The sequence below is a fragment of the Astyanax mexicanus genome, chromosome 4 (assembly GCF_023375975.1).
Source record: "Astyanax mexicanus isolate ESR-SI-001 chromosome 4, AstMex3_surface, whole genome shotgun sequence".
Classification (NCBI taxonomy): domain Eukaryota; kingdom Metazoa; phylum Chordata; class Actinopteri; order Characiformes; family Acestrorhamphidae; genus Astyanax; species Astyanax mexicanus.
In genome coordinates this window covers 1,623,997-1,650,415 of record NC_064411.1, presented here as the reverse complement: position 1 = coordinate 1,650,415, position 26,419 = coordinate 1,623,997, and the positions used below count along the sequence as shown (strand labels likewise).

General features: G+C 38.9%; 1 protein-coding gene across 4 annotated transcripts in view; it reads left to right on the top strand.

Moving 5' to 3' along the window:
- Positions 1–1,117: 1,117 nt before the first annotated feature.
- Positions 1,118–26,419, top strand: part of LOC103033222 (SLAM family member 5-like) — a 69,999-nt gene continuing 44,697 nt past the window's right edge. The window contains exons 1-8 of one of the 4 annotated variants that reach the window (XM_049478060.1): positions 1,119–1,331; positions 1,536–1,586; positions 18,551–18,850; positions 20,999–21,253; positions 21,615–21,731; positions 23,944–23,984; positions 24,152–24,268; positions 25,196–25,779. In XM_049478060.1, coding sequence (XP_049334017.1) covers positions 1,271–1,331; positions 1,536–1,586; positions 18,551–18,850; positions 20,999–21,253; positions 21,615–21,731; positions 23,944–23,984; positions 24,152–24,235 — 909 coding nt within the window. In that variant the 5' untranslated portion in view covers positions 1,119–1,270 and the 3' untranslated portion in view covers positions 24,236–24,268; positions 25,196–25,779. Of the gene's footprint in view, positions 1,332–1,535; positions 1,587–13,838; positions 13,929–18,550; positions 18,851–20,998; positions 21,254–21,614; positions 21,732–23,943; positions 23,985–24,151; positions 24,269–25,195; positions 25,780–26,419 lie in introns of those variants that run through there. The other 3 variants (XM_049478061.1, XM_049478059.1, XM_049478062.1) reach the window with 3 other exon arrangements.

Sequence of the window (26,419 nt, the reverse complement as noted above, 5' to 3'; positions counted from 1 at the left end):
AGGAGCGCTTCCCCTCAGAGGAACTCTCTGGTTAGCGCTAGCTGGTTAGCAGTGTTAGCGGGTCCTGGTGTTCAGTGAGGGCGGAGAGAGCAGCACTCAGTCCGGGGAACAGTCTGTCGGAGCGGCGCTGCAGCGGAGAGTTCACGGCTAGCGCAGAGCGGCTAATACACGAGGCTAAACACAGCTAGCCGCGCTGGCTAAGCTAACAGAGCTAACAGAACTTCACTTAGAGAGATTATCCCAGCTTTATCCACCGGTACACTCTCAGTATGGACTTCAGTGTCCTTAAAGTTACCGGTTAGTTTAGTTAATACTGATTATTAGTGAATTTAGTTCAGCCTGTGAGGAACTTTATCCTCCTCGCCTCTCCCGCGCTGCTACTCCTCCCTCGTTCCGGCGCTGGGCCCCTTCCCAATCCTCTACTCCACCCTTCACCTGTACACTTCTCCCCTCAGTAGCGCCCTTAATCACTTTTAAAGGCACACTAGGTAGTATTATTGAAGTTTTTAAAGAAGTAAAATTACAGATTGAAACCTGGTTTTAGAGCACAATAATTTATTGTGGTGACGGGCAGTTCTGGTGGAAACAGGAGAGTTGAGGTGCACATTGAATTCTGCGTGATTTGATCAGCCGTGGTTTTATGTTTTTTATTGGATACAATCCGGGTTAGCACCCGAACATCCCTTTCAGACAGCTTCCTCTTACAGCGTCCACAGTTAATCCTGTTGGATGTGGTTGGTCCCTCTTGGTGGTATGCTGACGTTACCCTGGATACCGTGGCTCTTGATGCATCACAAAGACTTGCTGTCTTGGTCACAGATGCTCCAGCAAGACGTGCACCAACAATTTCTCCTCTTTTGAACTCTGGTATGTCCCCCATAATGTTATAGTGTGCATTGCAAGATTTAGAGCAGAACTGTGCTCTTACCCTGATAATTGAACCTTCACTTCAGTTTAAAACTGATTTAAGACATTTATTTATAAACTCTGATTTTACTCAGGTGCTTAATATGAACTCATATTCATGTTGGACTCACTTTAAGTGCGTATTCTCCTCTATAGAGATTCACTGGTTTGGCATCACTAGTTCTCATGATAAACGTGTTTCAAGGTAAAGATTGTTATAAATCTGAAACTAAATCACTTTAGAACCTCTTCTTACTCTTCTATTAAACCCTCCTTTCCCTCACAGAACAAAGGAAGTTGAGGTTTTGTTATACATCATGTTCAGGTTGTCTCTCACTCAGTCGACACTTGAAGACACAGGAAGATGGCTGGTGCTGTTTTCGCACAGCTGATCATTGTTCTGTCCGTCCTCCCCACAATCGAAGGTACAGATGATTTTAATCTTCAGTATTTCTGTTTTTCTCTTTCAGTTATTATCTTAGTTTAATATTTACATCATTAATAAATCCAATACTTAATCATTACTGAGTTATTATTTTTTTCTGTCACACTGTCACTGGTCTTAATATTTTATTTAATAGAATACATTATGTCTTCAACTCATCCAATAAGCTTCTTTCCCCTGATAGAACGTTGGCCTTCAGGAATCATGAGTCAGATGCAGGAATCAGGAAATACAGGTAAGAGAGAAATATTTGATAAATAAATAACAAATAAACAGGTAAACATAAATCAGGGATATTTATACAAGGAACTAGGGAATAAACTAAATAACTGAAACTAGATAAACAAATATATATATTATATATGTTCAAGCTGCTCTTATGTATGTTTTACGTGTATTTAATAATTTAATTTTGCAAGACTTACTGGACTTATTGGATAACTTTATGCTGCTTTACTCCTGGTGCAAAAATGCATGCAGTTCAGCCATCTTCCTCTTGATTATATTCCAGAGGTTTTTAATTTGGTAAAATCAAAGAAACTTAATTTTTAAGTGATCTCTTATATTTTGTCGATATTTTTTACAATAAGTATCCTAACAGTATAATGTATAGTTAAATTTTTTTTATTCAATGGATTTGAAATTAAACAAATGGTGCAAAAATTCTGCAAAAATGACTGTTGGTGACCCCCAATGAGGGGAAAGAAGAGCGCCATCTACTGTACCCACTAAATGTGCTCTCTCTGGGCTGCGGTAGCTGATGGCAAGCTGCATGACGGGGATTCAAACCAGCAATTTCCCCATCATAGTGGCAGCACCTTAGTCCGCTGTAATCTGTAGTGAAATCAATCTCAAACGTTCTGGGCTGAACAGAAACAGAACATGACTATTTATGGTGTTCTCACACCAGCGCTGTTTTTTCACACCTGTTCATTAGTACTCTTCATGTGGTTAATATTTAGCAGGGTTTATCTCACTTGTATGTGGCCAAAACTATTGCCTCACAAGAGGCAGCGATTTCGGCCGAAGCTAAGCTGTCCTCAGTTCACTGCTTTCAAGCCGAGCAGAAACAGCAGAACACTGAATACCAGGGGGTCGGCATTACGTTCGACCGTGCTGCGGCAGCGCCCTCCTGTGGTTGTGTTTAGAAAAAGTCACATGAATTCAGATCTGGAGTTGTATATATGGGACATACATGTGTGATGTTTATCAGATTTTATTACCACTTATTACAGTGCTGTGAGAATGTATATTAATTCCATCTTTGACAAAAAAGAAAAACTTGTGTGTGCTTTAGGACATTTGTTTTATACTACAGATAAACATAAATAAGCACAACATATAAATGCAGATAAAAAATAAACAGAGTAATTACAAAATAAAGAGTTTTATCTCTTTTCTCTCTACAGGATCCAGTGATGTGATCAGAGTGGTTGGAGATTCTGTTCAGCTGGAGATAAATGGATCTGTATCAGAGTTTGATGAGTTTACCTGGATATTTAGTGGATCTGATAATATTCTAAAATATTATAAAAAATATAAAGATGTTACACACTCCCCCCGTTATAAAGACAGATTGGAGTTTAATGAGGAAACCTGCAGTCTGACCCTGAAGAAACTACAGATTACTGACAACGGACCGTATAAAGTAAAAGCATCCAATGCACTGCAGACAACTACGCTACACACGTACAGACTCTCTGTGTCAGGTAAGTATTCTAGAGTAATAATTAAATGGAGAGAAATACAGTCAGTTAATACAATGATTGAAAATAACCACCCATAAACAGTTTATATTTCTGCTGAGGTTTAAGGATTTGTGTTATTTGTGCAGATACGATGATGGCTCACCAGCTCGTATGTTTTGGTTGCTCAGAAGGAAAGAAAGGGGGTGGGGCTATGTTTTATACTACAGATAAATATAAATAAGCATAACATATAAATGCAGATAAAAAATAAACAGAGTATTTATAAAATAAAGTGTTTTCTCTCTGCAGGATCCAGTGATGTGATCAGAGTGGTTGGAGATTCTGTTCAGCTGGAGATAAATGGATCTGTATCAGAGTTTGATGACTTTACCTGGATATTTAGTGGATCTGTTAATATTCTAAAATATTCTAAAAGATATAAAGAGATTACACACTCCCCCCGTTATAAAGACAGAGTGGAGTTTAATGAGGAAACCTGCAGCCTGACCCTGAAGAATCTACAGAAGAATGATAGTGGACTGTATAAAATAGAAGCATCCAATGCACTGCAGACAACTACGCTACTCGTGTACATACTCTCTGTTTTAGGTAAGTATTCTAGAGTAATAATTAAATGGAGGAAAATACAGTCAGTTAAAATAATTACCCATAATAATTACCCATAAACAGTTTATATTTCTGATGAGGTTTAAGGATTAGTGTTATTTGTGCAGGCACAGCGATCGCTTTGGTTTTGGACCGTTTTGGTTGCTCAGACTGGAAGAGAGGGGTTGGGGCTATATTAGCCTTGTGATTGGTCAGGGTTCTGCTGACTTCAGCCTGACCCATTTTTAGCCCCTCCCATTCTGTTTTTAGAGGATTTATTTATTAGGGTTTAGGAAGATACTCATAAGTATAGCTTTGCTCAGAGGGAACAGAAGAGCACAATTATTAGAACTATTAAAAATAAAACTCACAGTTAGTTTCTCAGGGGCTTTAAACAAATATGCTATGGACACAGACAGGACTGTGTGCAATATTGCTACTATTTATGCTACACTTTCCTCTGGGTTTCAGTGTGTGATGATTTGATACTAAACTAATATATATAATCTGTGTTTTTATCTCAGATCCAGTGGAGCCTCCAGTTCTGAATGTCTATTCCAGCACTGACCCCTGTAACATCACCCTCACCTGCAGAGGTCACGACCTCTCAATCACCTCCAGCTGTTATAAAGAGACCTGTGAGGAGAAGGAAGTGACATCATCTGGAGGCGTCACCCTTTCCCTGTCAGTGCGGGACAGCGTCATCATCTGTAACTATAGCAACCCAGCTAGCTGGAAGCAGGAGAAAATAACATTTACACACCTCTGTCCTGATACAGGTACACACACTCTCACACACACACACACACACACTTGTACACACACAGTATATTAAGGTTAATATGTTAGAGATTATGGGTATACTCAGCTCAAACCTGATTTAGTTAAGTTCCCTCTAATGAATAAAATAAACCAAGTATCAAAAACTGAAACATAAATCCAATCACTTCCTCCCTCAATATTAGTTTAATATCAGTGATATCGTCTATATTTCTGTGTACATTTGTTTACTCACAAGAAGCTGACGAGAATAAGTTGTTATGAAACTGGAGAAATCCTTGGTGATACGCATCAATTAATCTGTTAAGCGTTCAGTCAGTTACAGCTAATCAATCTGAGAGTTTACTGAACGATTTACAATCTGATTAAATTCAGTCACTTCATTACATGTTTGTTCAAAAACCTGGTTTATTTGTATTTCTGTTGAAGATAACTGCTAAACATTTTTATCTTTAGGTACAGAACCTCCGGAAGTTCACTCAGGATCACACTGGACAGTGGGTATCCTGGTTTTCCTGGGTGTCCTGGGTATCCTGGTTCCCCTGGTTGTTGGATATTGTAAGAATCAACAGAGAGGATCAGCAGGTAAAACCTTTTTTAAACACATTCTCAATATAAATATAAATATCTCTCCACATCACAGAGACTGGTAGCTGGATATAGAGATTGTCTAATTTTAGAGATTATTTGAGAGAAAGATTAGGACACTTATTTTTTATCACAAGAAATGTAGGTTTATTCAGTACAGGGAGGCTAAGCACTGACTAGGGGGGTCTACGTCCACGTTATGAATTTATTATTTAGATAAAACACAGATTTATTTAGAGAAACGTTTTTACCCCAGCAGATTTCTGTTAGGTATAGAAATTATTTCTTAACTTTCTTTACACTTAATCTGGATTTTAATAATTTATTAGTGGGTTTGATTGGTCAATTCCAATATGCCCAGTTAGACTACAAGCCACATTATATTATATTATATTATACTATATTATATTATATAGTATAATATAATATCACTCACTGAACAAACAGTCTTTGGACTGTGGGAGGAAACCGGAGCACCCGCAGACACGGGGAATAATATAATATAATATAATATAATATAATATAATATGATAATATTAATAATTATATAATAATATAATTGATTATAATTAATAGTAATATAATAAAATTGCTTCAAACACAGAAATTGTAATTTTTCTCCTTAAAAAAATGGCGGTCCCTGGTGTTTAAGGTGCTGAACTGCAAGTAGAGATCCCCTTAAGAAGCTCTTTAAGAATAACGACTGGGTGAGAGCACTCGTTAATCTGCGAGCGAGTTTACGTAGTACTTTAGTTACGCACGGGTTTGGGAAACACTCTTTAATTAACGATCAATCTTAAGTACGAGTTAACGAAGTTCTTAGCGTTACGAAGCTTTCGGGAAACCCACCCCAGAGCGTAGGAAACGCTGGAGGATTATCCGCCTAGACGTATTCCTGGCTGCAGCTACTGGCCCTCTCGCTAGCCCTTAGATCATAGCTTCTTAGCGGTCCTGTCTTTTCTTTGCTCTAAGTCCTTAGACTCGTTTCATTGTTGTCCTTTTTTTGTTTTTTATTTATTAGGGTTATTATTGCCCCTTTTTTCTGCTCGTTTCTCACCTCTCCAGGCTTTCTTTTGAGTTAACATACATTGCAGGGTACATCGAGTATCTCCCTATCCTCTGTTAATCCCCTCTTTGTTACAAATAAAGTACCCCTGCAGGTGGGTTTCGTGAAACTGTGGTCTCTCCTCCATTTTTTATAAGGGTCTAGTGCCCCCCGGCGCCACAATATATACACACACACACACACCGAAATGCATTTGTTGTGTAGTTGCATCCCTGTTAATAAATTGATCATATATTAATTATTATAATCAGTATCTCAACATTTAAAGCCTCATTGCTGAGGATTTTAAAACAGAAAGATGTTTAATATATGAAATATGAGAGTATTTCCCCTCAACATGTTTATTTAGGGGCTAATGTACTTTTAGATGGTTCTGTAGCCCCTAAAACAGGTGTAATAACGTTCAGGTCCTGCACCTGATTACTGTAACTTCAGTCTGTCTCAGTGACGGTAATGATGATCTGGAATCGTATTAAACTGCACCACATTCCAGAACACACACCTTCTGTACATATGATAAAATACTGTTAACACACATTCTTTATTTCCTGTTGGAGGATTTCTTCTGAATGCAACTAATGAAGGGAAACCACATCCTTAAAACAGTTACTGTTTTTCTACAACAGAGATTATTTATTTTTCGTTTTCTAAATGCAGGATAGCGTGGGAAAAACAGCTACGCAGGAGGGGAGGTAAGATCAGTTAAGACATTCATACATTATTAATTAATGTGTTTACAATTATTTAATCTAAAGCTTACTGTGATCATATATAATCCCCCTTTATTTAATTTAATTAATGAATATATCTAAACATACACATATATTACATATATTAAATATAGCTCTTGTGTCTACAGAGAAATGATCAGCCACTATCACCTGAAGCGGAGACGGATTCTAATGAGTACAGCACTGTAAACCCCCAGCATCCAGCGAGTAATGGAGCATCAGGACACTGAACACTGTAATCAAGTTAAACATGTTTCAGCCTTTCAGAGATTATTTCATAACTTTTCACAGTTACAGTAATTCTGAGCAGAAGATTTATTAATACTAAATTAATAGATGGTTTTGCATATTAAAAATAGGTTGTGTATCTGGAGAATCTCCTGTTTGATGTCTGTGATGTTGTGATATTTGCAATGATTTAAAAATGTGTGTGGAGAAGATTGTTTAATTGTCCAATTTTCTAATTTTACAGAATTACAGAAGGCACTGTTTATTTGGTTCTTTTTTATATATAATATTAACTGTAGGGATGCACCAAATGTTTGGAAACTGAAAACATACCAGATAATTCATACCGAACGCTGACAAATTTATTTGCAGTTGCAGTGTTTACTCTAACGACACACCCCCACACTGCACTGCCAATCAGGGATCACTAGGAAGAGCTGAGAAAATGATCATTCAGCATCACTTATCACACTCTATTGCTTTTCACACCGTCCCCACTGCCTCATCTCACAATACTTTCATAACCACACACTTACAGTCCCGAAGTAACTTTCCACCATTTAATACCAACCTGCTGAGTCTTGGTTCTGCCTAATGGACCTGTTTCTAATTGAGATTTCCATTACCACTTTTAAAACAGTGCTGATCTCTCGCCAGTTTTTTGATTAGCATATTTGTTATGGAGGACGAAAAATGACAGTAAAAGTATAATTAAATATATGCACATATAAATGAATAAATAAAACATACAAATAAATACACACATACATAATTCTATAGATATATAAATAAATTAATAAATACACTTTGTCATGACAAAGTACACACTTAAAATTTTATAAAGTTAATTAGGTAGGCGGTACTATCCATTCATGGCGGCACGGTGGCTTAGTGGTTAGCACGTTTGCCTCTGAGGTCTTGGGTTCAAGTCCCTATCTGGGTGGAGTTTCCATGTTCTCCCCGTGGCTGCGTGGGTTTCCTCCCACAGTCTAAAAAACATGGAGATCAGGTAAATTAAATACTCTAAATTGCCCAGAAAAATTTAATACTCTAAATTAATTAATTATGTAAGTTGGGGGGTGTAAATGTATGCATGACTGTGCCCAGATATGGATTGGCACTCTGTCCTGGGTAAATGCTGTAGTGCCCGATGCAGTCCTCCAGGTGGACGGGGTTGTTTCCGGTTGAGAGTACGCTGTGCGCTATTGGCTGCCACCTCTCACTGGTGTGTGGATGAGTGTTGATGTGTAATGTGCTTGTGTGTAAAACGTGTAAATTGTAAAGCGTCCTTGGGTTTCTAGAAAGGCGCTATATAAGTTGAACTTCATTCATATCCTAGCTCTAAAGCAGGATTGGTCAACTGGTGAATCAGACAGAAGCTACAGGTTTCTGAATACTCTTAACGTGCTGGGGTTCCACCTCTGCTGATTTAGTTAAATACACAAATACCGCCGCTGGCTTTACCAGACAAAACCTTATTTATTTAAAGCATGATGAGCAGATAGATAAAGAGGATTTAGGTTAATTAGGCAGAGATATTGTCTTTGGATTTTGGACTAATGGTGGACAAAACAATTGATTTAAAGACTTTTTTTTGTGTTTTTTTTATACTTGTATTGATAACTGTTGCAATACGCTTTAGGTCTCAGGTCTTGTAATTTGGACATTAAGTCACCTTTCCCCTTTTTCCCCCTCCCCCCTGGCATTTTACTGAACTGCAGATGTACCTGATTGGCCACCTAGTATCACACCTACAAGTGATCACAAAATCCCAGATTGGAAACGGGAAAACTGGATTCAAGGCCCAGATTTGAAGACCTGTGCTTTAGGTAATTGCCTCAATGCTCATTTGTTCAAGTTTTTATTGGAGACATAAGGCTAGCTTGGAGGTACTTTGCATTTTTTTTTCATGTTTGGAAATAAAACCGTTAAAAGATATTCAACTTTAGTATAAAGAGATTCACAACCCTCTTAAATATATGTTTTGAATATGTTTTTTTATTTATTTAATTTATGCATATTTTGGACTATTTGTTTTGGTAAATGTGTGCTTAATTTGCATCTGTTCAGTATTAAAGAGCAGGTTTTGTTTTGTTTTTTGTTTTTTTACATATTGTCATGTCACAAAATGTCATGTTTGACTAATTCCTCACTGTTTCTGAACCTGACTGTTTAATAAAGTCAGGTGAATAAATGGGACTTAAGTTGTATTTATTTAACCTTATTATAATTAAATATAACCGGTTGACATAACTACATTAAGTAATTATAGCGTTTCATTTCTTAGAGTGTGTGAACTGTGATTACACTGTTTCTGGATCTGTTTCTCCCACTCAAAACAGACAGATCAAACCCATATATATATATAATGTTCAACCTGCCCTGAGGTACCTGATCAACCAGTAACTAATTATTTGTTTTTACTAAAAAAACATTACTAGTAAAATACTAGTAATTTAGGATTGCAGGACTTACTGTAAGCTATAATAAATGATAATTCAGTTAGCTAACTATTTGCTAGAAGCTGGATGTAGAGGATAGCCAGAATTTAGTACAGTATTTTATGTTGGTAGTTTAAAGCAGTTTCTGAACTCTGCTCACTGCCTCTAAACCAGGGGTGTCCACAGACTCTGTAATAAAACAAATAATGAAATATACCACTTTAAATAATACTTTTTTTTCCTGATTATCTTTCATTTACACACCATTTTACTTGACTTTCTATCTTTGTTTTTGACAGTGTTGTGTAAATTAAGATTTTTCAAATTGATTTTTCATTTTATGATGTCTCTTAATATAAACATCTTAATTACAGCAACTTTTAGACTCTTTGGCCCGTTTTTCTGCGCTAGAAATGCGCACCCTCTCCGCTTTAAGACTCTTTGGCCCGTTTCTCTGCGCTAAAACTGCGCACCCTCTCCGCTTTTAGACTCTTTGGCCCGTTTTTCTGCGCTAGAAATGCGCACCCTCTCCGCTTTTAGACTCTTTGGCCCGTTTTTCTGCGCTAGAAATGCGCACTCTCTCCGCTTTTAGACTCTTTGGCCCGTTTTTCTGAGCTAGAAAGGCGCACCCTCTCTGCTTTTAGACTCTTTGGCCCAGTTTTTCTGCGCTAGAAATGAGCACCCTCTCCGCTTTTACACTCTTTTGCCTGTTTTTTCTGTGCTAAAACTGCGCACTCTCTCCGCTTTTAGACTCTTTGGCCCGTTTTTTCTGCGCTAGAAATGCGCACCCTCTCCGCTTTTAGACTCTTTGGCCCGTTTTTCTGCGCTAGAAATGCGCACCCTCTCCGCTTTTAGACTCTTTGGTCCTTTTCTCTGCGCTTAAACTGCCCACCCTCTCCGCTTTTAGACTCTTTGCCCCGTTTTTCTGTGCTAGAAATGCACACTCTCTCCGCTTTTAGACTCTTTGGCCCCGTTTTTTTTGCGCTAGAAATGTGCACTCTCTCCGCTTTTAGACTCTTTGGCCCGTTTTTCTGCGCTAGAAATGCGCACCCTCTCTGCTTTTAGACTCTTTGGCCCGTTTTTCTGCGCTAGAAATGCGCACCCTCTGCGCTTTTAGACTCTTTGTCCCGTTTTTCTGCACTAGAAATGTGCACTCTCTCCGCTTTTAGACTCTTTGGCCCGTTTCTCACACCTAGCGTTCAAACTTTGAATCTCACATTATAAAAACCTGCTTAACAGCGGGCCAACTTCCATTCTATTTCTAAAATACCTTGCGGGCCGCTCCAAAAAAGGAAACGGGCCGTAGTTTGGACACCCCTGCTCTAAACTGTGTGTTTTTTTCCACCAGATCCAACTGATCAGCTAATAAACAGTCATTTACTGAGTTTACCTGTTAAAATCCCGTAACCCACTGTGGACCATTAACTCAATCATTATGTTAATCCAGCAGTGTATTGATTACAGTACTACAATGCTATAAAATCCATTGTTGATGTACTGTTTTGTGGACTTTATTGAGGAACGGATTCACTGTTGGAATATATCTGGTCCATGTCCTAATGAGTAAAAGCTCATTTTTGCAGAATTTCTGCACCCTTTGTTCAATTCTAAATCCATTGAATAATAATAATTAAATAATAAAAAATAACATAAAGAGTGCATCCCTGACAGAAAAGTGAAGACTTAATATCTAGAAAAGTGTTTTCATTTAGGCTGTATTATAAGAATTACATATGTAGGAATGTGTCCACAACATTTCAATGTCTGATCAGACAGCTAGGTTTTTAACAGTACCCAAATTATTTAAATTACTATGAATTATTTAAATAACCAGTTATTAAAATATAATTATTTTAATTATTATTATAGCTCAGGATTATGTTTTAGGGTTAGGATAGATGATAATTAGACTAGATTTAATTTAGCAGAGCGTTTACCCTCAGAGGGACTCTGATCCACGCGGGGACTCTGCAGAGCGCTATCTGGTTAGCAGTGTATGTATCAGTATGGACTTCAGTGTCCTTAAAAGTTTAGTTAGATAACCAGCTAACTAAGAGAGAAAGAGAGAGGGAGGAAGAGAGAGAGAGAGGGAAGGAGGGAGGTCTGATTTGTTCCCAAACTCTCAAACCATACCGGCTTTACTCTGCTCATGCCTTCTAGCTTCTTGTTTATTCTGGATGCTTCATCCTGATTGGCTGATAGTCCTGTGACGACTTAATGTTTACCCATTTAAATATTGGGTAAATATAGCTCTAATATACATAGAAATAAGATGAATCCTCACTGTGTGTTTATTACACTTTTTGTCTTTATGTTTTATTTGTATGTTTTGTATTTAAGTGTTTTCTTATTGAATCTAATCTGTAACTTATTAACTGTGTTTCTCCCCTGTATGTGTCTGAAAATGTCATGTGAAAGCGAAACAGGGGCGTTAGATTTAGGGGAAGTAGCTGTTGGGAAGGAGATGTTGCAACAGTACAGATTTCTACAAATGTGAATGTTAGGAGGATTTGTTTCAGGGAATGGGATGGAAGCAGAAGTATTCATTTCTTTATTTATATTAATGTGTTCTTGTAAGCAGTTCCAAACAAACACACTTCTTCTTAAAACCTAAACAATTAATAATGGAGATTTATACAATGTTTAACACTTGAGTACAAGTAGGACCCATAAGTATTTAGCATTTACTGATTAATAGAGAACAGTTACACATCATACGTGTTGGAAAAGTACAAGGTAAGTTTCAGAAAGTTCCTCAGTTGTTACACTCTTGTTCCTGGTTGTAATTTATTTATACATACAGTTAAAGTACCTGTAGGACCCGGTAAGTATTTTACATGTATTGGTTTATTCAGAAAAGTTACACTGTTACAGTAAAGGGAACTTACCCTCTAAAACACTGTCTGTATTATAAAGCGTTACCAAACATCCGCCCAATAATATCTTACACACTCAGAGTGCAAATCTGCTTTTTAACTCAACAATAAACAGGATATAGAATTAATAAATTAAATAACATTACTGTTTCCTTTAATGAGCTGCTGGTGTATCTCCACAGCATGAACGAGCGAAACGGTATCCTCGCTGTTAAGATAGGAACGCGCCAAAGTCAGAGCTCACCTGACTCTTAAAGGCCATTACAACTGACACACTGATTGGTTTATTTCACGTCATGCCCAAATCTAACCACACCAATGATTGATTAAAAGAATCAGTACATGTCTTTTGTGCGTTTTGAGCTGCGAAAGGCACAATTATACTATTATTATTAATTAATTATTATTAATTATACTAATGGCTCCGAGTGGGCCAGCCGTCTAAAGCGCTGCCACTATGATCAGGAGATCGCCGGTTCAAATCCTGTTCATGCAGCTTGCCATCAGCTGCCGGAGCCCTGAGAGAGCACAGTTGGTCTTGCTCTCTCTGGGTGGGTACAGTACAGTAGATGGCGCTCTCTCTTTACCCTTATCACTCCTAGGGTGATGTGGATCAGCACAAGGCTGCGTCTGTGAGCTGATGTATCAGAACCACAGAGTCGCTGCGCTTTCCTCCAAATGTTAGCGCTGTGATTCTACTTGCCAATGCTGCATCAGCAGAAGTTCTTAACCCTCCTGGTTTTGGAGCATCACTAGTACTAGGGGAGGAGTCCTAATGAGTGGGTTGGGTAATTGGCCATGGAAACTGGGGAGAAATCTGATTTTATACAAACTCCCACTGCAGTTTATATTCCCTCACATCCACTATATGCATAATATTACACACAAAACAGACTCACTGACAGGACACTGGGAGGGATAATTATGTAAATATCTACCTTTTTACTCCCTCCCAACTCACCATCAAGTTGGTAGAGCTCGAAATCCACCAATCCCTGGATGTTGCAGAACTTCTACTCCTGTATCATATAAGGCTTCCTGTGAGAAACATCACAGTCTGGTTTTGGAACACCACCAGTCAGGACAGATGGGCCAATCAGAGGGTGGAGTACTGCAAGAAAGATTTTATTCCCTCAGGGTGCCTGTACTTTTAACCAGGACATCGCCTGAGACTTTATATTTGGTATATGTATATTATATATTAAATCTGCGTTTAATTATTTTTATTTTATTTTATTTTTTTGTGTGTGTGATTGGGGTATAAGATACATAAAAGATACATTTTGCAGTGAGAAGCTTAGATGATTTCCACTGCAATATGTGTCTTTTATGTGACAAAAAAATAGTTTTCATAACTTTTCTTTACTGTGGTGTCTGCTGTCTGTCTTTATATTTATATCAGAATGTATATCAAACATCTGCACTAACACTGACACAGCTATAGTGATGAATAAAAAAAGGAAGTATTCATCGCTTCACAGTGAAAGGAAAAGTAGGCTAGCAGTCAAACTCACCACGATGGCAGAGACATTGCTGTTCTTTTTACTGCTATTTTTCCTTATCTTCATCTCAGGTATGGTAAAAAACATCATTATATATGTTTACTGTATCAAAATATCTTCTACTAAACAGTGTTCAGTAATTTTTAGAGTGATTAGACCAGTAGAGGATTACTCAACGCTGGAAACAAAGATGTCTTGTTTGTTGTATATTTTGTTTATTTAAACATGTAAAACGACTAAAATTTCGAATTTTAGTGAGGGCTTGTTAAGATTATATACATTTTTTTAAACAATCCTGAAAAATCCTGAAGACTGTTTCCTGACCACACCTAGAACTATTTCAGTCAGTAGGCAGTAAGAAACTTTCAAATATTGTCACCTTCCTAATTTTTTTTTTACTTTTTTACCCAAATCATCTTCTCATAAATTATTCCTTAATTTTATTGTGTTTTCAAATTGTAAAAAATATATATATATATTTTAGGAATGTGTCGATATTATAAAGTATTTAAAACAGGATTCACACTTCACACTTCTCTGTCTAGGGTTAAGTTATATTTCACATCATGACGCTAAAGACGTGATTTCATACCAGTTATTACTCTTTTTTTAGTTTACAGTTGTAGTTTTTGGTGTGTTGTTTTACGTTGTACGCTCCGCACAAAATAAGAAAAAGCTTTAAAAACAGGAAACTTAAGCTATTTTTCTCTTGTGTAAATAAGTAAATAGATTTCGGATAAAAGGACAGTTTAGAGATTAGAGTATTTTAACTTGCTAGATTTAGGTTTTGAGGGACGGTCATCTTTTTGAATGCAAAAAAAAGAGTCCTGGATTTAAAAATGGATTTTAGATATGATAATAGGTGTTCAGTCCGTCACATGTAACTTTTATAAATTAGCATGAATAACATTTATGACACCTATAGGACTATGTCTGCTTAACATACTGTGAAGTGATATGTTCAGTGTTGCAGTTTTATAGAAAACATAATTGAAATGAATAATAATAATAATAACAATAATAATAATAATACACTAATTGAGATAATACACTTATAAAATAGTTGTAATGTAGTGAGTGTTTCTATGTGTGAATGTAGTGATAGTATTATTAAAGTTTATTAATAAGTTTACAGTGTAAAATTCTTATGTAACTGAAAAGAGACTCTAGTTTAGTTCTTTGTTGGATCCTCCTGTCTGGATATAGTAATTATTAAAGTGTTTATTAAATATATTTGTATATTTGTAATTATTAAATATATTTTTGTCATAAAATTTGAAAAAAAAAAAAAAACCTGCAATTTGACATCCTGATTGTGCATGTGTATTATTGGCTGGCTCTCGTACTCATTTAGTTGAGTGACCTAGCGGGGGTCCCCGTTCATATCATTAAGGGTGGCGTAGTTGTGATAGCTGGGTCTCTATATGGGTACACTTCTGGTGTGTGTGTAATACTGCACCGGGCACTAATTACTATTGGTCACACCTGGAAGAAGAAAACCTGTTGGAGGCTGTAAAAGACTGGAGAGGAGATTCACCTTCCGGCACGGCCCGCGATCGCAGCAGCGCGGACGAGTCCAGTGGATATTAGACCGGGCACGGCCCGTGATTACAAGCAGCGCCAGACTACGAGTACAATAAAGCATTAGAGCGGGAACAGTCCGAGATTTAAGAGACTTCCATTATCATTGACTGCTATGACATTTTTAATGATAATTAGACACCTTAAAATCCATGCTGCAAAGAAACTGACAAAATGACAAAAAATGACAGGGGAAACGAAATTAATTTCGAAACGAATTCAGGAAGGACCAAATGCAGAACCAAGAGCAGATTTGTCCTTGGATAACACCCCCAAAACGAAAAGGACCAGGGAAAGTAACAAACATCCGCACAAACGATAACCACCGAGAGCAACAACAAATCCGAGGTTGCGCCAGACAGCCGCCGGAAAAACACACAAAATCTAGCGCGGGTAACAAAATTAACCCAATAACAGCCAGCAGTTATGAGCTACCGGCGTGCGTAAATGAAGACGCAAATCGCAACGAACCTCACAGGTACCAGGACTGGCAGTACTGCGATGAAATGCATATAATACATTTATCAATAGTAAAGCCCGAGAGCGGATTACGAACCACAGATGCAGCATGAGAGTGAAATCACAAACGAACGAGAATTAATCAATTGCATTTTTTTATTTATTATTATTATTATTATTATTATTATTATTATTATTATTATTAAGATTATGATTATTAGTATCAATATTATTATTAGTAGAAGTAGTATTAGTGGTAGTATTGATAGTAGTATTAGTAGAAGTATTAGTAACATTGATTAAATTAGGTGCTTTGGTGCTGCACGAACGATGTACTAACGAAGTGCTATGCAGAGTCAGATCTGAGGACAGTAAGAAAGAAACAGGCTAACCAGCGCTACTCTGCTGTTTCGATAAATACATACAATTAGTGCTTGAAATTAAAGTAAGTAACACATAAGTTAGCAGGACTGCGGGCGGATCGGCAGAAAAGCAAAAGTGGAGGGAAGGCGTTTTTTTTTTTTTTTTGGAAAGAGAGAGAGGGGGCTAAATATACTACTAAAAATAGACTAAAGCAAGCGGGAGCGAACAGGAGCGGGTTTAAAACATCAGTCCAGCCCAGAACTCTAGAGCGAAGCTGACAAAACTCAACCACAGGCACCTGCCAGAGCCGTGGAAACACTCAGAAACACCAAACAACTCGCTGAACATCGCTGTGAAATAGCCTAGGCACTAGGCTAGAAACGCCACAGAATCGACGCAATGAGCCGAAACAATCAGCGCGAGCCGAGACAAAGCATCGGAGCAGTAAGCTTTAAAGACAAGCGTGTCACAGTCTTTGAGAAAAACAGGAACCCAGACCGCAAACAGCAAAAAACAGCGACAATACGCCGGCAACAGAACAGAGAGCAATACGAACCAACGTGGATCCTACTAGCAGGAAAAGAGCAAACTAGGAACGAGCAGCTACACAGACGGGCGAGAACGGCAGAACTGAGAGCAAGGTAACTTCAAAGGGAAGAAACAACCGTGCAGCCACGCGGCAAACGAAACAAAAAGCGTAAAACGTAGGTCAGCGTCTGCAAGCAGGGGAGAAAAGGTATGAGGGAGGTCTTATAATATTATGTTCTTTAACAAAGACAGACATACGGTATGTCTGTGTTTGTGTGTATTTACACACAGACCACTTCAGTTTCTGAGTTAGTTTCTCTGATTTTGCTATTTATATGTATGTTGTTGTCTTATTCAATAAACTACGGACAACATTTTTCTTCGCTAGCTGCTATTAATCACTGACTTGTCTAAATACGTCTCTTAGGATGGTTCCCCGAGAAGAAACCGGGGCTCACCGCTATTACTAAAACTGTCTAAGTTCTCTAAGCATTCAACTTGTAAAAAATAAAACAAAGTCTGAAAGACAAGACGAGAATCAATTTGTTTAAAGAAAGGGGAAGACAGCTTTATTTAGCAGGTAGTTTTAGCAGGTAGTTTCAATCTTACAAGCAGATCATAAACAAGACGTCTTTCGAGAAACACATTCTGTACATGCAATTTTTATACTTGTATACTTTGGCATTTTTGGTGGGATGGCATGTAGGTAGGACATCAAGGCTCCACCTATATTTTTCACATAATCTTTTCCATTTTTGGGCCTAATCGCGTCATTCAAGCGATGATAATTGATTTTTGGAGACCTTATATGGCTCTGTAGCGCCAAGACCATGTTGACGGTTTGGCTATGCCTTAAAAGGTCTCATCTTTTTAAATGAGGATTTTTACTGTCCATCCCTAATGAGTTCTTGGCTTGGTTGTTCGGGAAAGGTGTCAGCCCGTTTTGATAGATTGGTAGATTTGATAGATCCCTTCCAATAGTGTATGTTGGCCTACAATGGTAGGCTAACATACCGTCCCCACTGTGAAACATGGTGGTGGCTGCATCATGCTGTAGAGAAAAGCTGAGAGAAAAGACTTGAGGCCTTCCAGCTAGACGATGACCCTAAACATACAGCCAGAGCTACAGTGGAGTAATTTAATGATTTAGATCAGGGAATATTCATAGAATGATTAGAATGATCCAGTCTTAAATCTCAAAGATCTTCTGTGGAGAGACATAAAAACTGCTGCTCTCCATCCAACCTGACTGATCTTCAGCTGTTTTATATGTTGATCTGATCTGTTTTATAAAGAAGAATGGAGGAAAAATCTCAGTCCCTAGATGATCAAAGCTGGTAGCTCTACTAAGTATTGAATATTTTTGCACCTTATTTGATGAATCACTTAAAATCTCAATAAAATACATTTAAGTTTGTGGTTGTAAGGTGACAAAAGTGTTAAAAAGTTTAAGGGGTATGAAAACTTTCCTATAAGCTATAAGTGCTGCAGCAGCGCCCTCCTGTGGTTGTGTTTAGAAACACTAAGCAGTTGTGATTCTACAGATGACTCTCTGTGAGAAAAAGTCACATGAAAATTCAGATCTGAGTTATATATATGGGACATATATGTGTGTGTGATATGTATCAGAAAACCTTGTGCGTGCTTTAGGACATTTGTTTTATACTACAGATAAACATAAATAAGCACAACATATAAATGCAGATAAATAATAATCAGAGTAATTATAAAATAAAGTATTTTATCTCTTTTCTCTCTGCAGGATCCAGTGATGTGATCAGAGTGGTTGGTGGTTCTGTTCAGCTGGAGATAAATGGATCTGTATCAGAGTTTGATGAGTTTACCTGGATGTTTAGTGGAACTGTTAATATTCTAAAGTATTATAAAAAATATAAAGATGTTACACACTCCCCCCGTTATAAAGACAGAGTGGAGTTTAATGAGGAAACCTGCAGTCTGACCCTGAAGAATCTACAGAAGACTGATAGTGGACTGTATAAAGTAAAAGCATCCAATGAACTGCAGACAACTACATTATGCACGTACAGACTCTCTGTTTTAGGTAAGTATTGTAGAGTAATAATTAAATGGAGGGAAATACAGTCAGTTAATACAATGATTAAAAATAACCACCCATAAACAGTTAATATTTCTGATGAGGTTTAAGGATTTGTGTTATTTGCGGGTCACCAGCTCGTATGTTCTGGTTGCTCAGACTGGAAGAGAGGGGGTGGGGCTATATTAGCCTTGAGATTGGTCAGGGTTCTGCTGACTTCAGACGTTAGCCCCTCCCATTCTCTATCTAGAGGATTTATTTATTTGGGTTTAGGAAGATACTCATAAGTATAGCTTTGCTCAGAGGGAATAGAAGAGCACAATTATTAGAACTAAAAACAACATTTTACAGTATTAAAAAGGTAATATACAGGTTAATTTCTGTCATTTCTGTTAAAATCTCTATAAAAACACTAGAACTGTGCAAAGATTAATATCTAAATTCACCACACATAGTACAATCTGTATAATGTCACTGTGTGCAATATTGCTACTATTTATGCTACACTTTCCTCTGGGTTTCAGTGTGTAATGATTTGATACTAAACTAATATACACTGCTCAAAAAAATAAAGGGAACACTCAAATAACACATCCTAGATCTGAATGAATGAAATATTCTCATTGAATACTTTGTTCTGTACAAAGTTGAATGTGCTGACAACAAAATCACACAAAAATCATCAATGGAAATCAAATTTATTAACCAATGGAGGCCTGGATTTGGAGCCACACACAAAATTAAAGTGAAAAAACACACTACAGGCTGATCCAACTTTAATGTAATGTCCTTAAAACAAGTCAAAATGAGGCTCAGTATTGTGTGTGGCCTCCACGTGCCTGTATGACCTCCCTACAACGCCTGGGCATGCTCCTGATGAGGTGGCGGATGGTCTCCTGAGGGATCTCCTCCCAGACCTGGACTAAAGCATCCGCCAACTCCTGGACAGTCTGTGGTGCAACGTGACGTTGGTGGATGGAGCGAGACATGTCCCAGATGTGCTCAATCGGATTCAGGTCTGGGGAACGGGCGGGCCAGTCCATAGCTTCAATGCCTTCATCTTGCAGGAACTGCTGACACACTCCAGCCACATGAGGTCTAGCATTGTCCTGCATTAGGAGGAACCCAGGGCCAACCGCACCAGCATATGGTCTCACAAGGGGTCTGAGGATCTCATCTCGGTACCTAATGGCAGTCAGGCTACCTCTGGTGAGCACATGGAGGGCTGTGCCGCCCTCCAAAGAAATGCCACCCCACACCATTACTGACCCACTGCCAAACCGGTCATGCTGAAGGATGTTGCAGGCAGCAGACCGCTCTCCACGGCGTCTCCAGACTCTGTCACGTCTGTCATGTGCTCAGTATGAACCTGCTTTCATCTGTGAAGAGCACAAGGCGCCAGTGGCGAATTTGCCAATCCTGGTGTTCTCTGGCAAATGCCAAGCGTCCTGCACGGTGTTGGGCTGTGAGCACAACCCCCATCTGTGGACGTCGGGCCCTCATACCATCCTCATGGAGTCGGTTTCTAACCGTTTGTGCAGACACATGCACATTTGTGGCCTGCTGGAGGTCATTTTGCAGGGCTCTGGCAGTGCTCCTCCTGTTCCTTCTTGCACAAAGGCGGAGGTAGCGGTCCTGCTGCTGGGTTGTTGCCCTCCTACGGCCTCCTCCACGTCTCCTGGTGTACTGGCCTGTCCCCTGGTAGCGCCTCCAGCCTCTGGACACTACGCTGACAGACACAGCAAACCTTCTTGCCACAGCTCGCATTGATGTGCCATCCTGGATGAGCTGCACTACCTGAGCCACTTGTGTGGGTGTAGAGTCCGTCTCATGCTACCACGAGTGTGAAAGAACCACCAACATTCAAAACTGACCAAAACATCAGCCAGACAGCATAGGTTCTGAGACGTGGTCTGTGGTCCCCACCTGCAGAACCACTACTTTATTGAGTGTGTCTTGCTAATTGCCAATAATTTCCACCTGTTGTCTATTCCATTTGCACAACAGCAGGTGAAATTGATTGTCAATCGGTGTTGCTTCCTAAGTGGACAATTTAATTTCACAGAAGTTTGATTTACTTGGAGTTATATTGTGTTATTTGAGTGTTCCCTTTATTTTTTTGAGCAGTGTATATAATGTATGTTTTTATCTCAGATCCAGTGGAGCCTCCAGTTCTGACTCTCTATAACAGCACTGACCCCTGTAACATCACAGTCACCTGCAGAGGTCACGACCTCTCAATCACCTCCACCTGTTATAATGAGACCTGTGAGGAGAAGGAAGTGACATCACCTGGAGGCGTCGCCATTTCCCTGTCAGTGCGGGACGGCGCCATCATCTGTAACCATAGCAACCTAGTCAGCTGGAAGCAGGAGAAAATAACATTTACACACCTCTGTCCTGATACAGGTACACACACACTCACTTGTACACACACAGTATATTAAGGTTAATATGTTAGAGATTATGTGTACACTCAGCTCAAACCTGATTTAGTTAAGTTCCCTCTAATGAATAAAATAAACAAAGTATCAAAAACTGAAACATAAATCCAACCACTTCCTCCCTCAATATTAGTTTAATATTAGTGAATTGTCTATATTTCTGTGTAAATTTGTTTACTCACAAGAAGCTGATGAGAATGTACAATCTGATTAAATTCACAGTTAGTTGATTACACTACATGTTGGTCCAAATTTCTGCCAAAAACCTGGTTTATTTGTATTTCTGTTGTAAGATAACTGCTCAATGTTTTTGTCTTTATGTACAGAACCTCCGGAAGTTCACTCAGGATCACACTGGACAGGGATCCTGATTGCAGTTATCCTGGTTCTCCTGGGTGTCCTGGTTGTTGGATATCGTTGGATTAAACAGAGAAGATCAGCAGGTAAAACCTTTTTTTAAACACATTCTTTGTTAGCAGGGCCACCACTAACACACAGCAGGAGTCCATTTGCACCTGCAGGCCATTTGCGGCCCATTTCATTTTTTTGGAGCGGCCCGCGAGGTATTTTAGAAATAGAATGAAAGTTGGCCCGCTGTTAAGCTGTTTTTTATAATGTGAGATTCAAAGTTTGAACGCTAGGTGTCAGAAACAGGCCAAAGAGTCTAAAAGCGGAGAGGGTGCGCAGTTTTAGAGCAGAAAAATGGGCCAAAGAGTCTAAAAGCGGAGAGGGTGCGCATTTCTAGCGCAAAAAACGGGCCAAAGAGTCCAAAAGCGGAGAGAGTGCGCATTTCTAGCGCAAAAAACGGGCCAAAGAGTCTAAAAGCAGAGAGGGTGCGCATTTCTAGCGCAAAAAACGGGCCAAAGAGTCCAAAAGCGGAGAGAGTGCGCATTTCTAGCGCAAAAAACGGGCCAAAGAGTCTAAAAGCGGAGAGGGTGCGCATTTCTAGTGCAAAAAACGGGCCAAAGAGTGTAAAAGCGGAGAGAGTGCGCATTTCTAGCGCAGAACAACGGGCCAAAGAGTCTAAAAGCGGAGAGAGTGCACATTTCTAGCGCAGAAAAACGGGCCAAAGTGTCTAAAAGCGGAGAGGGTGCACAGTTTTTGCACAGAAAAACGGGCCAAAGAGTCTAAAAGCAAAGAGGGTGCGCAGTTTTAGCGCAGAAAAACGGGCCAAAGAGTCTAAAGGCGGAAAGGGTGTGCATTTCTAGTGCAGAAAAACGAGCCAAAGAGTCTAAAAGCAGAGAGGCTGCGCATTTCTAGCACAGAAAAACGGGCCAAAGAGTCTAAAAGTTGACGTAATTAAGGAGTTTAATATTAAGAGACATCATGAAATTAAACATCAATCTGAAAAATCTTAGTGTACACAACACTGTCAAAGATAGATAAAGATAGTAAGCAAAGTAAAATGGTGTGTAAATGAAATAATCAGGAAAATGTATTATTTAAAGTGGTATATTTCATTATTTGTTTTATTACAGAGTCTGTGGACCGTGACTTCAAATATATTTCTCCTTCTGGCCCCCAACAAAAAAAGTTTGAACACCCCGCTCTAGGGTACATTTAGTTTTAAGGAAATAAACAGATGATTGCATATACCCGTAACCATCAATTGAACCATTGGTCACTGGACCAGCTAGATCAGTATTCACCAGCTCAAGTGGTGTCTTCACCTTGTCAGTTGCATTTCTGTTTCTCGCCACCGCCGCCACCTTCAGCGCGAGCGATGAATGCACTTTCCGTGTGCATTCATCTTTTCAATGTCTCTTTTCTCCGCATCGCCAACACGCCATGTCCGTCGAAGATCCGCCGCTCCTTTTCGTCAGTGCTATGCGGGCTTTCACAACCCTTCCTCCCGCCACCTCGGCTACTGGCTCTACATCCTCCGATGCCTCTACGTTTCGCAGTTTAGCCTTGAACCCAGTTTCATCTCCGCTGACCTATGGGTTACCATCAGTGTAACGGCTTGTAACTTTCAGGAAGTCCCCTCATAATCATTGCCATCATCAGTCCCTCACTCGGTGCCTCGCCTGCACCTCAGAGCACCGTGAGGATCAGCTCTGCCCGGATAATGTACTCAGTTACAGTCAGTTTTCTTCAGCGAGGTCAATGGGATGTACAAGGAAACAATCCGTGGCCTACGTTTGCCAATGTAGTGCTCTCTCTCTGCACTTGCAGACTCCCCTTGTTTTTAGTGTCCCTGAATATCTGTCCCAAACTCACGTTGTCCAGCAATGGCGCCAACGCTTGGCGCCAACGCCTTGGCTCGTTCCTCAGCAGTCAGCAGTCCAGGAGGCTCGTTCAGAATAGTCTATTTTAATCCAACACGGTGCATGCAACACAGCATCCGTTCTTCCCAGGACCTAATTACTGTAACTTCAGTCTGTCTGAGTGACGGTAATGATGATCTGGAATCGTATAAAATTGCACCACATTTCAGAACACACACCTTCTGTACATATGATAATATACTGTTAATATTACTGAAGATCCTGGAGACATTTCAGCCAGTATATTACAGTCTGGCGATCCTACACATTATTTTATTTCTTCTTGGAGGATTTCTTCTGAATGCCAGGAATCAACATCCGTAAAACAGGTACTGTTTATCTACGACCTAAATAATTATATTTTCATTTTCCATTAAAAATCTTCTAGATGCAGAACAGATGGAGGACGCCCTCTACGCAGAAGTGGAGGTAAGATCACTTAAGACATTTAAACATTATTAATTAATGTGTTTACAATTATTTACTCTAAAGCTTACAGTGATCATATATAATCCCCCTTTATTTAATTTCATTAATGAATATATCTAAACACACACATAGAGTACATATATTAAATATAGCTCTCGTGTCTACAGAGAAATGATCAGCCATCATCACCTGAAGCGGAGACGTATTCTACTGTGTACAGCACTGTTAAACCCCCAGCATCCAGCGTGTAATGGAGCATCAGGACACTGAACACTGAAATCAAGGTAAACATGTTCAGCCTTTCAGAGATTATTTCATAGACGTGTCACAGTAACAGTAATTTATTAATACTAAACAGGTTGATGTTTTTTTTTAGATTAAAAATAGGTTGTGTATCTGGAGAGCCTCAGTAGCCTGTGATGTTCTGATGTTTGCTATGATGCTCAAGCCAAATATCTGGCCTTTTTTTTTTTTAATTGTGATTAATAGTTTAAGCGTCCAATTTTCACATGCGCTTCATATGTGCTTAGCATTTTGCAGGCCACACTGTTTATTTGGCGTACATTTTTGGTTTCTTTTTTTTTTTTTTTTTACATAAAATTTACCGTAGAGGTGCACTACACCAGAGACTGTAAAAAAGATGGACGCCGTGTCGCCGTTCCCATTCATTCAATGAAAATGAAGCCAAAATCTTCCTCCATGTTGGCGATCCTGAAACCCGAGTATGTAGAGCGCAGTAGAGACCAGAGGAGGGAGAAAGACTGTGGAGAGACCGACTACTCATTTAAATAAATAATGGAGGTAGAATTACAGTATATTAGAAAAAAACGTGATTGAAAGTTGTTCTGTTTTGCCATTGAAACCTATGGGGATGGGTGGGGTTACACAGCTTTCTGCAGCCGAACAGCAGGGGGCGCCCGACCTGTGGTGGCTTCACTTTTGAGAGACGATGCTCTGTTCAGCTGTATACAGTCTATGCACTATACAATATTGGAAATATTCTTTATATTTATTAATTTCAACATTTATTTATTTATTTATTTTGCTTTCTTAACAATATTTTTTTCTTATAGTTAAAATATATTTAAACAATATATATTTTTCGTTTATTATACATCTGATGAGGAATCGTTTGCTGTAGATCTAAAACTCTGCTATATAACTCTTTTCAGTTAATGATGTTTTTATTCTGTGTTCTCATGCTCCTCTAGGAACCAGATCCAGCCTCTGTTCCAGTGGAACCTTCAAAACCAGAATCCACTTATTCCGAGATTACAAAACCCAGTAAAGCTGCGATTGAAGACCGGATGGATGAACCTACATCATCTGTGAGATTTAATATGTAGGCTGTTAATGTTGATGAATAATGGTCTGTAAACATATGACCTTGCTCCCTCAAGTGTTCCAAATAATTATGGACGTGTTATTTTTGCAAATGACAGTCAAATTCCGTTTTACTGAACAAACGTCCCAATGATATTTTTTTATGAAAATTCTAAATGCACTGATCCACGTTATTATGCAACAGAGTTTAAATTATTTTTAAAATTTGCAGCAATTGGAGGTCACATTTACTGAAATCAAAAGCTATTTCAATCTAAAACATCCTCACAGGCCAAGTTACATGTTAACACAGGAACCATTCTTTGATATCACCTTCATAATTCCTGCATTCATTGAACTTGTGAGTTTTTAAAGAGTTTCTGCTTGAATTTTTTTGCATGATGTCAAAATAGCAGAATCCCAGAGCTGCTGTTTAGATGTGAACTGCCTCCAGCCTCACAGATCTGCAGCTTGATGACTCTTGATGATGCTCGACTCTAAAGGCTCTATAGGCTTCAGGAGGTCAGGGGAAGATGGAGCCTCCCCATGAGTTTCTCTCCTTTTATACCCATAGCAGCCAATCACAGAACAGAGTTATTCTCTGCAGCATGAGATGATTTTGCTCTGGATGGCACAGTTCTTCTTTTTCAGCAGCTTTAAATACCTGTTTGCTGCTTCTGATTGGACGAGAAGAACCCACATGCTACTGTGGCTGATGGTATTTTAATTTTTATAGTAATGGTACGTGTTAACAGCGTGATAATCGCCTTAACCAACAGCTCAGCCTCATAGAGCTGCTGTGTCTTTAAAAGGTTTTTATTATTAGATGATTCTTGTAAAGTATAGTGGTGTAAATATATTGTGTTTATATATATCGTGGACAGACCAAGTTCTGTTTAAAGGAAGTAAACGTCTCTGTAGCTGATGCTCCTTCTGTGCTGCTGCTGCTGCTGTTTTTCTTTATATCTTGGTGAAACTGTATTTTCCAGCTGTTAAGATTCTGAGATTAGCACTTGATTGCCTGTTAAAATGATGTTTTTGTTCATTTCTATGTTTTTGGTTCATTCTTTGTTTGGATTCCTCGTCTAGACGCAGTTTATTCACTTTGGGTT